General features: G+C 37.0%; 1 protein-coding gene across 3 annotated transcripts in view; it reads left to right on the plus strand.

Annotated features, from left to right (window-relative positions):
• The window catches only part of LOC126284473 (TRAF-type zinc finger domain-containing protein 1-like), a 79,363-nt gene extending 64,988 nt beyond the window's left edge, over nucleotides 1–14,375 (plus strand). The window contains exons 6-10 of one of the 3 annotated variants that reach the window (XM_049983426.1): nucleotides 6,813–6,959; nucleotides 7,048–7,288; nucleotides 7,419–7,491; nucleotides 8,006–8,063; nucleotides 13,711–14,375. In XM_049983426.1, coding sequence (XP_049839383.1) covers nucleotides 6,813–6,959; nucleotides 7,048–7,288; nucleotides 7,419–7,491; nucleotides 8,006–8,063; nucleotides 13,711–13,755 — 564 coding nt within the window. In that variant the 3' untranslated portion in view covers nucleotides 13,756–14,375. Of the gene's footprint in view, nucleotides 1–6,812; nucleotides 6,960–7,047; nucleotides 7,289–7,418; nucleotides 7,492–8,005; nucleotides 8,086–13,710 lie in introns of all 3 variants that reach the window. The other 2 variants (XM_049983427.1, XM_049983428.1) reach the window with 2 other exon arrangements.
• The last annotated feature ends 2,848 nt before the right edge of the window (nucleotides 14,376–17,223 follow it).

Here is a 17,223-nt window from a genome sequence, read left to right on the forward strand (position 1 = left end):
TTTAAGAATCATAAAAGAAGGTTGTATACATGGAAGAACCATGGAGATACTAAAAGGTATCAGATAGATTATATAATGGTAAGACAGAGATTTAGGAACCAGATTTTAAATTGTAAGACATTTCCAGGGGCAGATGTGGACCCTGACCACAATCTATTGGTTATGACCTGTAGATTAAAACTGAAGAAACTGCAAAAATGTGGAAAATTAAGGAGATGGGACCTGGATAAACTGAAAGAACCAGAGGATGTACAGAGTTTCAGGGAGAGCATAAGGGAACAATTGACACGAATGGAGGAAAGAAATACAGTAGAAGAAGAATGGGTAGCTTTGAGGGATGAAGTAGTGAAGGCAGCAGAGGATCAAGTAGGTAAAAAGACGAGGGCTAGTAGAAATCCTTGGGCAACAGAAGAAATATTGAATTTAATTGATGAAAGGAGAAAATATAAAAATGCAGTAAATGAAGCAGGCAAAAAGGAATAAAAACGTCTCAAAAATGAGATCGACAGGAAGTGCAAAATGGCTAAGCAGGGATGGCTAGATAACAAATGTAAGGATGTAGAGGCTTATCTCACTAGGGCTAAGATAGATACTGCCTACAGGAAAATTAAAGAGACCTTTGGAGAAAGGAGAACCACTTGCATGAATATCAAGAGCTTTGATGGAAACCCAGTTCTCAGCAAAGAAGGGAAAGCAGAAAGGTGGAAGGAGTATATAGAGGGTCGAAACAAGGGCGATGCACTTGAGGACAATATTATGGAAATGGAAGAGGATGTAGATGAAGATGAAATGGGAGATACAATACTGCGGGAAGAGTTTGACAGAGCACTGAAAGACCTGAGTCGAAACAAGGCCCCCGGAGTAGACAACATTCCATTGGAACTACTGACGGCCTTGGGAGAGCCAGTCCTGACAAAACTCTACCATCTGGTGAGCAAGATGTATGAAACAGGCAAAATATCCTCAGACTTCAAGAAGAATATAATAATTCCAATCGCAAAGAAAGCAGGTGTTGACAGATGTGAAAATTACCGAACAATCGGTTTAATTAGCCACAGTTGCAAAATACTAACACGAATTCTTTACAGTCGAATGGAAAAACTAGTAGAAGCCGACCTCGGGGAAGATCAGTTTGGATTCCGTAGAAACACTGGAACACGTGAGGCAATACTGACCCTACGACTTATCTTAGAAGAAAGATTAAGGAAAGGCAAACCTATGTTTCTAGCATTTGTGGACTTAGAGAAAGCTTTGGACAATGTTGACTGGAATACTCTCTTTCAAATTCTGAAGGTGGCAGGGGTAAAATACAGGGAGCGAAAGGCTATTTACAATTTATACAGAAACCAGATGTCAGTTATAAGAGTCGAGGGGTAAGAAACGGAAGCAGTGGTCGGGAAGGGAGTAAGACAGGGTTGTAGTCTCTCCCCGATGTTATTCAATCTGTATATTGAACAAGCAGTGAAGGAAACAAAAGAAAAATTCGGAATAGGTATTAAAGTCCACGGAGAAGAAATAAAAACTTTGAGATTTGCCAATGACATTGTAATTCTGTCAGAGACAGCAAAGGACTTGGAAGAGCAGTTGAATGGAATGGACAGTTTCTTGAAAGAAGGATATAAGATGAACATCAACAAAAGCAAAACGAGGATAATGGAATGTAGTTGAATTAAGTTGAGTGATGCTGAGGGAATTAGATTAGGAAATGAGACACTTAAAGTAGTAAAGGAGTTTTGCTATTTGGGGAGCAAAATAACTGATGATGGTCGAAGTATAGAGGATATGAAATGTAGACTGGCGATGGCAAGGAAAGTGTTTCTGAAGAAGAGAAATTTGTTAACATGGAGTATAGATTTAAGTGCCAGGAAGTCATTTCTGAAAGTATTTGTATGGAGTGTAGCCATGTATGGAAGTGAAACATGGACGATAAATAGTTTGGACAAGAAGAGAATAGAAGCTTTCAAAATGTGGTGCTACAGAAGAGTGCTGTAGATTAGATGGGTAGATCACATAACTAATGAGGAATTATTGAATAGGATTGGGGAGAAGAGAAGTTTGTAGCACAACTTGACCAGAAGAAGGGATTGGTTGGTAGGACATGTTCTGAGGCATCAAGGGATCACCAATTTGGTATTGGAGGGCTGCGTGGAGGGTAAAAATCGTAGAGGGAGACCAAGAGATGAATACACTAAAGGTATTCAGAAGGATGTAGGTTGCAGTAGGTACTGGGAGATGAAGAAGCTAGAACAGGATAGAGTAGCAGGGAGAGCTGCATCAAACCAGTCTCAGGACTGAAGACAACAACAACAGTATTTTTGAAAAATACAACTTGGATAAGCATTTGTATATTTCATATGTACATTATGCATACAAAAGAGTATAGAAAAAAAAATGATGTCCATATTAGTAGTAGTATTACAGCAAGTTGGGCAACTCCTATTTTGTGTGATTTAAGCAGTCTCGCAATAGACTATGCTTTGATTTGACTAACTTTATGGCTACTTTCCTTCATTGCAATTATTTTGGAATATTCAGTCCATAAGAAATGTAAAATGAACACTGAAATTGGCGTAATTGAAGAGGCGGATTCAGAGAAATCTTTGATAAGTCAAGATGCAATTTATTTTATTTGATAACTAGTTTAGACACACATACAAGCCATTTTCAGATCAAAAGAATATACGTTGATTAGTGTACAGCTGCCAAAAGGCGGGATACATTCTCATAATTTATGTGAGCAAGGTGCTTTGTTGTACAATACAATTGAACAACGATGTAAAATATCCCAGAATAATATGTCATCACATGTGATGTACACAGACAGAATCAGGCACTATACTATGCGAACATTGTATTGGTATTTGCCACATTGTGTATATAAATTATTATCAGACGTCTGTTCACATTAATAATTAGTACATAAGTGTATCCTTCATATCACTATTCTCTGTAAATGAGGAAATGTCTGTGTCAAGGCAGACAGAAAAGTCTGATATTGAGATTTGACTTCACAGGTCATATCTACATTTTCATACATACCCAGCAAACCACTGTGAAGTGCATACCAGAGGGTGTCTTCTCGTACCAATAGTTTGTAGAATACAGGAAGAATGATTCCTTAATTGCCTCTGTGTGTGCTGTAATTAGTCTGATCTCTTCTCTGTGGCCACTATGGGAGTAGTACGTTGTGGGTGGAGAATACTTGTAGATTGTTCATTTAATACTGTTCACAAAACTTTTAAAATAGATTTTCACAGGATAATTTCTGCCTGTCTCCGAGTGTCTGCCATTCAGATTTTACAATATTTATGTGACTCTCTGACAAGAGTCAAACAAAATTTTAGCTATTCTTGGTAGCTTTCTTTGAATACCTCAAAATCCCCCACTAGTACGTGTGGGTTTCGCACACTTGAACAATATTTTAAGAATGTGGGAATTTATCTTAGAGTTTAGTTCGTCTATTAATTTTGGATGAACTAAACTCTAAGATAAATCCCCACATAAACAAACACAATAACAAAACTACATTAAAGAATACCACAGCACAGCCAAATGAAAAATATGTATGCCTGCCATTTGTAGGAAAGCTGTCATATAAAATAGCAAACTTGTACCGAGGAACAGATATCAAAATCAGCTACTATACAAATAACAAAATAAAGGACAAAGCTATCCATAACATTAAAAATAATACCAAACCGTACAATCAATCAGGAATATACAAACTTAACTGCAACTCATGTCCAAAAACATACATAGGCCAAACAGGGAGAAAAACTTCAGCATACAGTTTCGAGAACACATGGATGCTCTTCGTTTAAAAAACTTAAATAAATCCACATTCGCCCAACATGTAGCAGAAGAAGAACATCAAGTAACAGACATATCCCATAACCTACAAGTTCTCCACTTAGCCAACAAAGGAAAAAGAATGAACCTCCTAGAAGAAATCGAAATTTATTCACATAAACATGCATCCCCTTCTGACATACTTAACGACCAAACAGAGCTGCCAAACCGAATATTTCTAAAAAACTTCCACACTCCACTTATCAAACCACTTACTAAGCACAATCAAGAAATAACATAATCTATTATAAACCCAGCAAATGCATGTAATAATATAAAACATAAAAATCTTAATTCTAATATCTTAATTCTATCTTTGTTATATTGTAAATGCATGAATTACTGCTTTGTATAAATGTGTTATGTTAGAATACTTCTATCAGCCAAGTCAATATTTAGAAAACAATAGCTTATCTTAGAACTTCAAAACTTTCGTAAAAATATAACTCTGTCCATAGATTTGTATGTAAACAAAAACTGTCAGTCAACAACATGGCGGATAACGCAGTGCGCGTGTGCAAAATAGTGATAAAAAGTGTTTGTGTTGTTGCAAGAAAGAAGAAAAGCCAGGAAAAAACAAGGAGAGGAGAATGTAAGTAAAATGAACAGCTGATAGTGTGTGACTTTAAACTCGCGAAATTGAAGTAAATGATTGGAGTCATTGCTTCTGCACAGGCCTGCTGCAGCATCCAAACTGCTGTCGAGGTTGTACTACTGTAGTAACTGAAGATCCATGTAATTTGCCAGCTGAAGATGGGTGCAAACCCGAAATGCATATTGGCGTAAATAAAAAAACGCATTAAAAAGTGGCTGGTTGCCGTATTTTTTCAGTGAAATATCATTCTTCTGTATCTATCTGCCCAGGGATAAATGTTATGAGTTCTTATTTCAGATATAACACAACTGCCTCTCCATCTTGGATACTAAAGATATGTAATTCTTTGTACTTATTTTAGCTGTGTACTTGTAGTAATCACTGTTGCTGCAACTGCCTCATGTTCACTGATACAACCTTCATTCTGGAATTCTCAAAGAGCCTTTTTGTTAGTGTAAGTTTTAACATTTTCCAATGTGAGTATGCTTCCGAACTGTCTGAGGTAATTTTCAGAGAAGGCATAATATAGTGTCTCACGGGATGTCTTGTTACCCACACAATTCACAAAACTGTAATTGTTCGTGTTAATATTTGGGCGATTAAAATGTTTTCCAGTTATGAGAGTATGGATTCAAATGCATGTACTTGTTAGCTCCTCTTCTTCTTCTTCTCCTCCTCCTCCTCTCTCTCTCTCTCTCTCTCTCTCTCTCTCTCTCTCTCTCTCTCTCTTTACATCTGAGAATCAGTCTGGTAGTCAATAGAAGGACCTAATTGTAACTTTATGCCTGCCCATTATACTGAATCTAGCCCAGACAATCTCTTGCAGCTTCAATTTATGTCACTGTGGATACAAGTTTGTCTTCCATAACAAAACACAACCGCATTTTTGACAACTGCAACCATGAAATGACATGAAATAAGGCAGTAAGATTGTTGATGTACAGTTAGGAACCCTACTTAAGAAAAGTCTAGCATTGTTGAGCAAGTGCTTTAGGATTTCAGACATTTTCTTATTGCAAGAAATTATCTGAAGAGAGGCTGGATGTACAAAGTTCCTCTGAACCAGAGAAGATACTTTCTGTAGTCTGTTTGTGAGGAGATTTTTTTTACAGCTAGACAGTGTGGGTACTGATCACCAGCTGTTGTGTGTCCTAACCACAGTTATCTTCGATTTTTTTTTAAATTTTATAATGTCAGCTATATTTGAAGGGAAGTGTACTGTCATCCTTAAATTTTGTGGTTGTTATGGGTAATGTTATCCACAAGGTGTTAGTGAGTTACAGAGGATAATGAGAGTTAATGGCCTTTGCTGATTGCCGAATGATCTGAAGAATAAGGAAGGTGAAGTTCCAAAAGGAGTTAGGTTCATGGGCAGAGCGGTTGAATTATATGGTACAAATTTTAAGTGAGGGTAAAGCACCTCATGATAGTGATCAGGAAGAGGGTGACTCCAGGTCTTATGCTCATGCAGTTGACAGCTTCAGATATGTCAGAAAGTGTAGTGGGAACAAATGGAAGAAATGTTAAGAAAGTCAATGTGAGAGGGAGCCAAGCGGCAGCAGCAAGAATTCCTTAGAATTGTCAGGAACTTGTTGTGGAATAAAGATGTAACACAGAAGACCAAAGGAATAATATGTTGATCATATTAGCCCTGTGCTTCAGAAATGTGGGCACTGAAGGAGGAAAAAATTGTTTAAATATGATATAGGTGCATGAAATGAAATTTCACAGAAGCACAGTAGACTGATGAGGAGGGACAGAATAAGAAATTCCCGATGATGTTGATAATGTCAGTTAGATTCATCTATAGATTATCTGAAATACATATATGTGTCACAGTTGCATAAGTATGTGATGGTGCTGTAGACTAAAAGACCTTGAAACAGTCCAGGAAATACAATGCCTAAGGAAACCTCTAACTCCAGTTATATGCAGAGCAACAGACATTTTTACTATCAACAGAAACTGAATGTTACTACAACAGCATAGAGTTGAAGAAGGAGTATACAAATTTACAAGTGAACACATTGCTTTAAAAAGCTTTTATAATGATAATATTTTATAGGGATCATGCAGATAGAAAATGGGACAGGCATTGTATAGGCATTGAAGCTTAGTATTACTGGAAGGAACACCTGACTTTGATTCAAAAATTGTTAGTGTTGAAAATTTGTGATATACAGTTTGCATGTACTTCAATGACAAAAGATATATATCGTCCTGAATGATTGTACTTCGAATGATAAATAGCTAACTTACTGTGATGTTGTTGTAGACAAACATAGGATCTCACATTCAATTACTAAAATTGTTGCCCTTTTAGGCAGAATTATTTACATAAATTTGTATGTTATCACCTATTTTACAGACTGGTTGCGAGCCACAGCTGACAACGTATTTGTCTCAGGCAACATCAGTACCTAAAAATAGAAAGATGCCAGAACCTCAGGATGATGGGCTTCCTTGTGAGTTTTGTGGAGCTCTTTTCCCACCGCATGCACTTCTTCAGCATCAGGTTTGTGTGTTTCACTTTAATTACATAATGAAAAGTCTTTTTCTCCCACAAACTTCATGCCTGTAACAAGGTATTTTTTTTTCTCCAGGACATCTGTGAATCATCCTTCTTGTCCGGTGACACTATGTTTGTAAATCATCTCAGACCAGGAACATCATCTTCAAATATAGGTACGAAAAAGTTCTTGAATCAGTCCAGTGAGCACAGACTTTTCCCACCAAGACGACAAACTTCACCAACTTCAAGTGGAGAATTGGATGATAGAAACCCGTACCTCATGGAAGTACGAGCAGCTCTTCGAAGACCAATGAATAATATATCTTCAGAACGTGAGTATGTTTTTCCTTTCAAGATTGCTGGAGAGTGCATCTCCACCTGTTTTTTAATATAATGTACTGCCATACGACAAGTTATTTGACAAGGTGACTTATTTTCTCTCGTTTCTTCTTATAATTTCAGCGTACTCTATGGCTTCTGTAAGTGAGAGGTCAGGAAATGACTTGTCATCAAGTCTTTTGAATACTCGCACAAAGTAAGGCTCTTCCTAACCCTTATTCGTAATTTTTAAATTTCTGACAATATTATGGAAAGGATAGGTTGATACTCACTACATAGAGGATATGTTGAATCGCAGGTTGGTACAACAAAAGTACACACACACACACACACACACACACACACACACACACACACACATAAAAAAGTATGTACATCAGCACTATCTGTGGATGCTGAGGCCTCTGGCCTCAGCAGCCAGAGACAGTAGCCTTGTGTGCGTGCATACGTGCATGTGTACATGTGCGTGCAAGCACACCTGTGTGCGCATACATTTTCTAATTTGGAAGAAGGCTTTCGTGGCCAAAAGTTTATTGTTTAATAGTCTTTTTGTTGTCCCTATATGCAACTCAACATCTCCGCTATATGGTGTGTAGCACTCTATCCTTTCCATATCGTTGTCATTATTATATCCTGTATTTTCCATAGTTTGATTTTTAAATTTCTACAGTAACATTGGCAGTCATTAATATGGTTATGTTTGTTTACAGTTATACAAATGGATACACACGTCGAAATGGCTCAACGGGAGCAGTTCCTAAGCAGAAGGCAGGGAAACGTTCTGGCATGTGTGTGTATATAACATACTAACGTAGTTTAAGATCTGAATTGCATGGTTTTGTGAATTTCAGGCATACAGATGAATTCCTGGATAATTACTCTCTTCATTTTGTGACTATTGTTTTTTCTTGATTATGTTCTTAATGAACACAGCTTTTGTTATCAGACCAATAGTATTTTGTTCCTTATGCACAGTTTTATTAAGAACTGAATATTTATTTAAATAAAGTTGATAGATTACACTTCATCAAAAACAAGGCCATTTAGTGAGAGAGGCCTATTTGCGCCACATTTTGTAAAAATACAATTTAATGAGAAAATTAATGATATTGAAGGCAAATTGAAGCACATTGTAAGAGTCATACAATACAAGGTAGTCAAAACTTTGCAGAAACATTCTACATTATAAAGGGCATAAATCTTCGAAAATGATTTCGGCAGTATGGTAAAAAGAGCTCTGAGGAGAACGTTTCACATACCTTGTCAAGGTTAAATCAGATGTAAGTTGGGTTTTTGTTCCTGAGCATCTTCGGTTGGTATGACTGCTCTCATGCTGCTAGTATGCTTGGAGGGGGTGATAAGGAATAGATGTCAGAGCAACATGTGCACTCCTCTGTTGCACAACGCTTAATTATACAGTTTCTTGCTTGTGAAGGACTTCGAGCAATAGTAATTTTTTGTAGATTGGCCGCACAGTTGGGGGACAAAACATTGTCAAGGACTTCTGTGTTTGTGGCATAAAGAATTCAAGGAAGGATGAGAATAAGAACACGTGAATCAGGAACACAGTCACTTTCCTCAGACCAGCATTACAGATGAAAACATTCGCACAGTTTGAGACATTCTTGAAGATGATTTATAGGTGAGTGTACCCGAAGTTGTAGAACAGATTGGAATAAGTTATAGGAGCTGTCAAGTGATCATCACAAATGACCTAAAGTTCGCTAAAGTTTGTAACAGGTTCATCCCTTGTCTTTTAAACACAGATCAAAAGTTGAGACATTTTGAGAAATGTCAGAGGCTTACAGCATCATCACCTGCAATGAAATGTCAGTCCACCACTACAATCCTGAGTCCAGACGAGCCAGTACGGAATGGTGAAGGAAAGGAAGACAGCCGTAACAAAAGTCGAGACTCGGCTGTCAGCTGGCATGGTTCTTTCAAATGTTTTCTTCAACCGATAAGTTATTTTTCTCACTGATTTTTTGCATGAGCGATGCACAATCAGTGCCACTTACAACTGCAAGGTTTTGGGCCAGGTGTGGTCCGCATGTCACACTAAAATACAAGGACAATTTGTTCAAGGGATCAACCTCCCCCACGACAATGCCAGGTTCTATGCTGCATCTCTAAAGATCTCTAAATTGGAAGTAATACACTGGACCATCCTCCCTACAGCTCGTACCCATCACTTTCCAATCTATGTTTATTTGGGCCACTTTAAAAAGTTGTAGGAGGACAATAATTTGAAGTTGTGAGAGTGTGGGCAGATTCATGCTCAATTGGTTCCTGGTGCAACCAGCTGCATTCTTCAATGCTGGGATGAAAAAAAGAAAAGAAGAAACTTCCTTCTCACTGGGGAAAAACATATTTACAATGGAGGGAACTATGTAGAAAAATAATATTTTATTTGCCTTTTATTTTTCAATAAATAATATTTTTAAATAAAATCCTTTGTATATTTGATTTACAACTGTATTATGACAATGTCTGGAGTGCAGCTGTATATGGAAGTGAATTTGTACAGACAAGAGGAGAATAGAAGGTTTCTTAAGAGGGAGGGTACAGAAAATTTGTGAAAATACGATGATCTCTAATGAAGAGATACTGAATCCAATGAAGAAAAGAAATTTATGGCATAACTTGACCTTAAAACTTGGTAGGTTGATAGTACACAACATTGGTCATCTAGGAATAACAAATTTGATAGAGGGAGGGGACATGGGATAAGAATGTTAAAGACAGACCATAGATGACAGTGCTTTGCAGTAGTGTGTACATGGTGATGAAGGGGTTCTTTCTTAGATATAATTAAGTGCTTATTTCAGTTGGTCAGGGATTTTTATTTTTGTGGAGAGTTAAAAGTTAACACTGTTATGTTCTGGTGATATGTAAAAGTTAACAAGTTTGGAAGTTCACTTGCTGGCCGGTCAGGTGGCCGAGCAGTTCTAGACGCTACAGTCTGGAACCGTGCGACTGCTATGGTCGCAGGTTCGAATTCTGCCTCGGGCATGGATGTGTGTGATGTCCTTAGGTTAGTTAGGTTTAAGTAGTTCTAAGTTCTAGGGGACTGATGACCTCAGAAGTTAAGTCCCCTAGTGCTCAGAGCCATTTGAACCAGTTCACTTACTGGGAAAGTTGTATAAGTATTTACAGTTTAGTGTGGATAGCACTTGCAGAATCATGGGAACAGACTTCACATGTGGGACACACTCACTCACTCACTGTTATTAGTGCATGTATAGTTTTCTGAATATAGTAAAATCCCATTGCTAATGACCTCAATCTTAACAGAACATTGAACTCTGATCATTGTTCCTTAATAGCATAATCTTGCTTTATTTATCATTGTCTCGTTTTGCATGGATTCAGTGCCTTAGTAAATTAATGTGAGCTGCATGTAGAACAATAATGGAACAAATGCACACGCTTTTGAACACAGGAGAAAGAGAGAGAGGGAGGGGGGGGGGAGAGAGAGAGAGAGAGAGAGAGAGTGTGTGTGTGTGTGTGTGTGTGTGTGTGTAAGTAAGTACTTTTGGTAGAAAAAGGGCTAGTGCTCGAAAGTTAGCATGAATGATGTTTTCTGATGTGTGTTTCTGTGCTCCATGCATCACTCTGCTGTAGGTGAGTGGTTGCCTTTTCCTTATTTTATGAACTGCATGTAAATACTTCAGCATTCATAATTTTCATTACCTTATTGGGAAAATTACCAGACATACATCCTAAACTTTTCACAGTAATGAAACATTAACCATTAATAACAGGGATACAATTAAATTTACTATACGAGGTGTGGTAAAAAAAATGCAATTGTTTTAATTTTGGAGGCTTTATAAATCCTATTTTCAAAATGTATTCATCTTGATATGCATGTATCTTATATATGTTTGTGTTTTCAGCTGTGTTGAATACTTAGTTTATAGTTAACAGTCAAAAAGGTCATACATGTTTTCAAGTCCTCATCGAATTTTTACTTTCAAAAAAGATGGATCAAACAATTTGCATTAAAGTTGCTTGAAGAATGGAGTAAGTGCATCATCACATTTAAAATATTGACTGTAACTTTTTGGCAAATCTACTGGGAGTAAGACAAGAGTATACAAGTGGTACAAACGTTTCATAGACGGTCAAGACAATGTTGAAGGCAGTGACTGCCGTGGATGCCCTAGAACATCAATTGCTGATGACAATGTGGAAGAAATAAAGAAAATGGTTCGAGGACATTGCCAAATCACCATTTAGAGAGGTTGCTGATGATGTCTGCATATTCTTTGGCTTGTCCCAAACAATTTTTTTGGGTGTTTTGGGCATGACATGTGTAGCTGCAAAATTTGATCCAAAATTATTGAATTTCAACCAAAAATGATGTCACATAGACATCACTCAGAAACTACTCAATGAATCCTGCAATGATCCAGAACTTATAAAGAAGATTATAACAGGTGACAAAACATGGGTATACTTGTATGACGTCAAAACTGAGGCTCAGTAGAAAGTGCCTGAAAAGCCATAACTTCACTTTTATGGCCATTGTAGTGCAGCAGCTGGCAACTTGAGTGTAAAGGTGTTACTGCATTTAAGTATACAGTAAATAAAATAGAAAGAAACTTCCACATGGGAAAAATATATTAAAAACAAAGATTCCAAGACTTACCAAGCGGGAAAGCACCGGTAGATAAACACAATGAATAAAGCACACAAACACACACACGGAATTTGAGCTTTCGCAACCGGCGGCTGCTTCGTCAGGAAAGAGGGAAGGAAAAGGAAAGATGAAAGGATGTGGGTTTTAAGGGAGAGGGTAAGGAGTCATTCCAATCCCGGGAGCGGAAAGACTTACCTTAGGGGGGGAAAAAGGATAGGTATATACTCGCGCGCACACACACACACACACACACACACACACACACACACACACACACACACACACACACACGCATATCCATCCATACATACACAGACACAAGTAGACATCTGCTTGTGTCTGTGTATTTACGGATGGATGTGTGTGTGTGTGTGTGTGTGTGTGTGTGTGTGTGTGTGTGTGTGTGTGTGTGTGTGCACGAGTATATACCTATCCTTTTTTCCCCCCTAAGGTAAGTCTTTCCGTTCCTGGGATTGGAATGACTCCTTACCCTCTCCCTTAAAACCCACATCCTTTCATCTTTCCTTTTCCTTCCTTCTTTCCTGATGAAGCAGCCGCCGGTTGCGAAAGCTCAAATTCTGTGTGTGTGGTTGTGTGCTTTATTCATTGTGCCATCTACCGGCACTTTCCCGCTTCGTAAGTCTTGGAATCTTTGTTTTTAATATAAGTATACAGTAATGTGCACATGCCCCAGTCGAGGCCAGATAGTCAAACAACATAGAGGTTAAGGACTGTTTAGGACAAGGATTTAATTCTAATGTATAAAAAGTTTCCTTTGTTTGAAATATCAGAAGCCATACTGTGGGCTTAGACTAATTGTTAGACCCTGTTTCCAGTGACAACCTGCAAAAGTGGTTTCACATGTTGAAGATTTCACTTGCTTTTGGATTGCATAGTTAGAGCATTGTGGGATTTAAAAAAAGGAACATTGGGTTAGTTACTAATTGACAGCTATTAAAGACATTTAGCAAGGTAAGATAAAGCACCTTCCACATTAGTAAATTTGGGCTGGTGGTGTTATTTGTAGGCCCATAACTTAATGAAATACAATGAAGTATACAGAATGTGTGCTTGAATTTTAGTACACTTTGGATCACCTGGTACTGAAGGGTCAGGCTTTTTGCATCAGTATCATACCTCCAAAACATACAAAAATAATAAATGGTGTAGTGGCAATTATATCCCAGGGAGAAGACATATTAAGAGCTAAAATGGTTTTGTGATGTCTTGTAGTTTGTCATCTTCTTACTAATTACCCATTGTTGAAGTGTTTCAGTGCTGGGCAGAGGTACTCTTTCTGGATATTTGAGTTTAACATACTATAATGTCTGCTGAGACATCTCTCTTTCTCATACATCCACTCCTCCTCTGTATCATTTATTCCTGTATACTTACCTTCCCTGTTATCTCCTCATTAAAAGTTGTTCTGTTTTCCTCCCCCCTCTCCTCTCTCTTGTTGTAACAGTGTTATGAGGCCTGTTACGTGCTCGAAGATGACATTAAAATGTTATCACTCTAGGTGGCATGATACTTATTGGGAACAGAAATTTAACTTTAAATTGAATGTTCAACTTTGCTAATGATGCTGCATAATTCTTCATAAATGTGCTGGTATTAACACATTTAAAGATAGTTAAAGAACATCCTGTGTAAATATAAAGTACTGTTGTACATATTCCAGGATCATTTAGTTTATGTAATTACAAAGATGTAAGAGACTCTTCAGGATTTTGCTTCATTTTTAAAATGTGAAATGTTTAATTTTCACAGGTGAAGTCAACAAAGAAATACCGTGCACCTCTTCCACCACGGTAACATGTGCTCCTCGGAACAGTGTATCAAGAAAGTGAGTGGTTATAAACAAGAGGATACACACATGGAAAGATTCTCTTCCATCATATAAAGAAATCAGTGTGTTGTGGGTGTGAATTGGAAATAATTTTGTTATATGTGATGGTAAAGTGTTGTTAACCATGACAGAGAAAGGGGACATTATATACAAGCCTTTCGTTGCATCATATACACAAGTGTATTTGGCTGCATTTAAGAACCTGTTTAGTGAGTCATTGATATTTGTCTTCTTGGGACAGAAAACAGTTATTAGTTTGAAGTGTAAAGCAGTTCATATTTGATTATTCCATTTTGTACTTGCCTGTATTTTTAATAATTCTGCCAAAGTTGTTGATTAATGTGAGTTGTGAAACTTTTTCTTGTGATTAATGTGAGTTGTGAAACTTTTTCATATTCAAGTCCCTCTGTCAATTTGTAAACTTGACTGCTTCTGGAAATTGTGTGTGTTTTATCAAACAGAAAGTGTTTTTCATTATAATAAAGAACTGTGTGGTAATTGTGTGACATACATTACTACCAGTTTAGAATAACTACTGTTCAAATGCCAATAAAGTGGAAGTTATTGTATCCCATCAAAAATTGTACATGACATTGTTGTTCCTGATCCTTGTCTTTCAAAATGTGGTAAAATAAAGATATATTCAACAACAACATTCTTGAAATAATAGTGGCTCAAATGGCTCTGAACACTATGGGACTTAACATCTGAGGTAATCAGTCTGAAATAATAGTGAAAGTAAGTTAACAACAATTGTGGAACATAGGATAGTTGAAGGTAATATTAAAGTATGTTTGACAACAAAATTTCAGGAACACAGGACAGTTGAAGATTAATTTCAAACAGAGCTATTTACATGTACATGATTTGAATAGAATTTACTGGTCTGTGCACTTTGTAGTGCTTGTAACAATAGATGTGAAAATGTTAATCAGTTTGTTATTTGGAAAATGAAAATTTGCAGAAAACAATTTTAAGTTACAAAATGTAAAGAACTACCAAGTACAGAATCTCCAGTTTTAATATGAATTTAGGTTGTCTCATGGCCTTGAACATAAGCATCTTGTTACAATATTTTTGTATTTGTCATAAAGGAATAAATGGAATGTTGTTCCTTATTCATCATCAGTAACAGTTTTCATACACTTGACATGTTTGGAATAGTTAATTTTCCTTCTTTAGTGTATGCCTTACGAAAGGTCTCAATTGTAGGCTCTCCACTGTGTCCTCTGCTGAGCATCTTCCTCCATCTGTTTGTATGTTTGTCCATCTCGAATGTTGTCAATCATGCCAGTTCTCTTCTTACCTATTCCTCTCATTCCTTCTATGTTTCCCTCCATAATTCCTTGTTACAAATAATTCCTATGCAAGTTATATCCCAGTCAAGATTTCCTCATCTTTGTGATAGCTTCCAATAATATTATGTCTTGTTCTATTTTCTCCCTCAATTCTTCAGTTTCAGTCAACTTCATCTTAAGCATTCTTCTCCATAGCCACATTTCAAAATTTTATAATTATTTTTATTTTTTCTTTTCAACAGGCCATGATTCACTGCTGTATAACACACAACATTAAGCAAATTTTTTTCATCAACTCTGTTGGAATTCCTCTGTCAGTAACTGCTTTATATTTTCAAATGCTATATTTTCATGGATATCCTCCTCCTTATTTCTTCTGTACAGTTTCAATTCCATGTCATTAAATTTTGTGGATTCAAAAAGGATTGTTCTAACTTTTTTTTCTATCCTAAGAGTATGTTAACTAGCACGTCCTTGCTTATCATCATCACTTCTGTGTTTCCTGTATTTCTCTTGGTTCCATACTCCTCACTCCTTGCGATACCCTTCATCTGCTGTAGCTCACCTTCTGATTCCACCACCACTGCTTTTCATAAGTCTATTTTGTATTCTTGATCCTCTTCCATCATATATGGCTTTACCTATCTGTTCTTCTCCTTTTATACAGAACAGCTTCGGTGACAGCGTTGAGTCTGATACCCTTTCCAATCCTCGTTTCTACTGTTTCTTTATGTCATTCTCTGTCAGCTCCTGTTTTGTGTAAATCACCTTAATTAACCCACCTTCAAGTCTATACCAGCATCTTTTAAAATTCTCTGCAGAGTACTTCATTTGACTCTTAGATGCCTGCTCCCAGTTGATGATTTGTATCATTCTGCTCTCCACCCATCCTCAGAGAACATGTAGCATCTTTTCTTCATTTACACTTTCTGTATCTGAACTGCTCTTTTTCAGTTATCTTTTGCAGTTCTCCTTAGTACTACTATCATCAGAACCTTTGTAACCTTTACATTCTTTTGCATTTCACTTTTTAGGTTAAGGTACTAGAATGGTCTTAAACAGATCTTGGGGTAAAATTCTGTTCACTACCTCTGTCAGTCTGACTGTTAAATTTGGACCTCAGGTGTCAGTGCCTCATATGGTATTGTGTTACAGCCAAATGCCTTCTTACCCCAGAGTGCCAGAATTAATATCTCCAATTCCCATTTCAATATCTTCATTCTGCTGCCCGTCATCTTCCAAAACCAGTCTGACGTTATTCACCTGTGCACCATATAATTGTTACATATGATTCATCCAAACTTCCTTCTCTTTTACAAATACCGTCTTCTTCCCATGTTTATTTAACGTTCCTTGTTTGCTTATTTTTCTTGCTTCCTTTTTTGTTAAAGATTTCTTTGTTCTACACATTTCTTCCAATTTTTCATTCTTTTCCAATTATTCTAACTCCTCTCAAGTTGATCGGCTAATCTTCATTGTTCATTGTTCAGTTTTCTGTACTGTCTTCTGCCTTCTTCTGAATTGTCGTTTTTCCACTTCCTGCACTCGTGCATTTTATCCAATATACTTCATGTTATCCACTCTTTCTTATTCCTTTTCCTTTTCACTTCTACCATTTCTATCTTAAATCCTTTAAATATTGAATTTATAATGGTATTCAACTTTTCAGTGATTTCTGCACTTTGCCGTATGTTGTTCATTAGTCTTTCCCCATTCATTGTCCCCTGCCATGTTGTTTCTTCTTTCCTTTCCCAATGTAGTATTCCAGTTGTCAATAATGCCGTGTTTTTTTTTTTGTCATTTTCTTCATAGACTTCCTTAATCTGCTCATATCGTTTGCCCACTTCCTATTTGTTTGCATTTGATGTTGGCATGTAAATTTGAATAATCACTGTATCCACAGGGTTACTCTTTAATTTCACTAACCTGTCGCTGTTGCTAACTGGAATAAGCAACGTTTCGTTATTGCCTATATGTTTCCTGTAGAGAATTCCAACTGTGCTTTCCTTCCTTTCTGTTCCTTTGTATATTATTCTCCAGATCAAAATTATCCTTGACTGGTATTATATCTCTCCATTTCTCTCTTCATTTGTCTAATCATCCTTTCTTTTTCATTGTTTTCACATTCCATGCAGC

Source organism: Schistocerca gregaria, chromosome 8 (assembly GCF_023897955.1).
Source record: "Schistocerca gregaria isolate iqSchGreg1 chromosome 8, iqSchGreg1.2, whole genome shotgun sequence".
NCBI classification, from domain to species: Eukaryota; Metazoa; Arthropoda; class Insecta; order Orthoptera; family Acrididae; genus Schistocerca; species Schistocerca gregaria.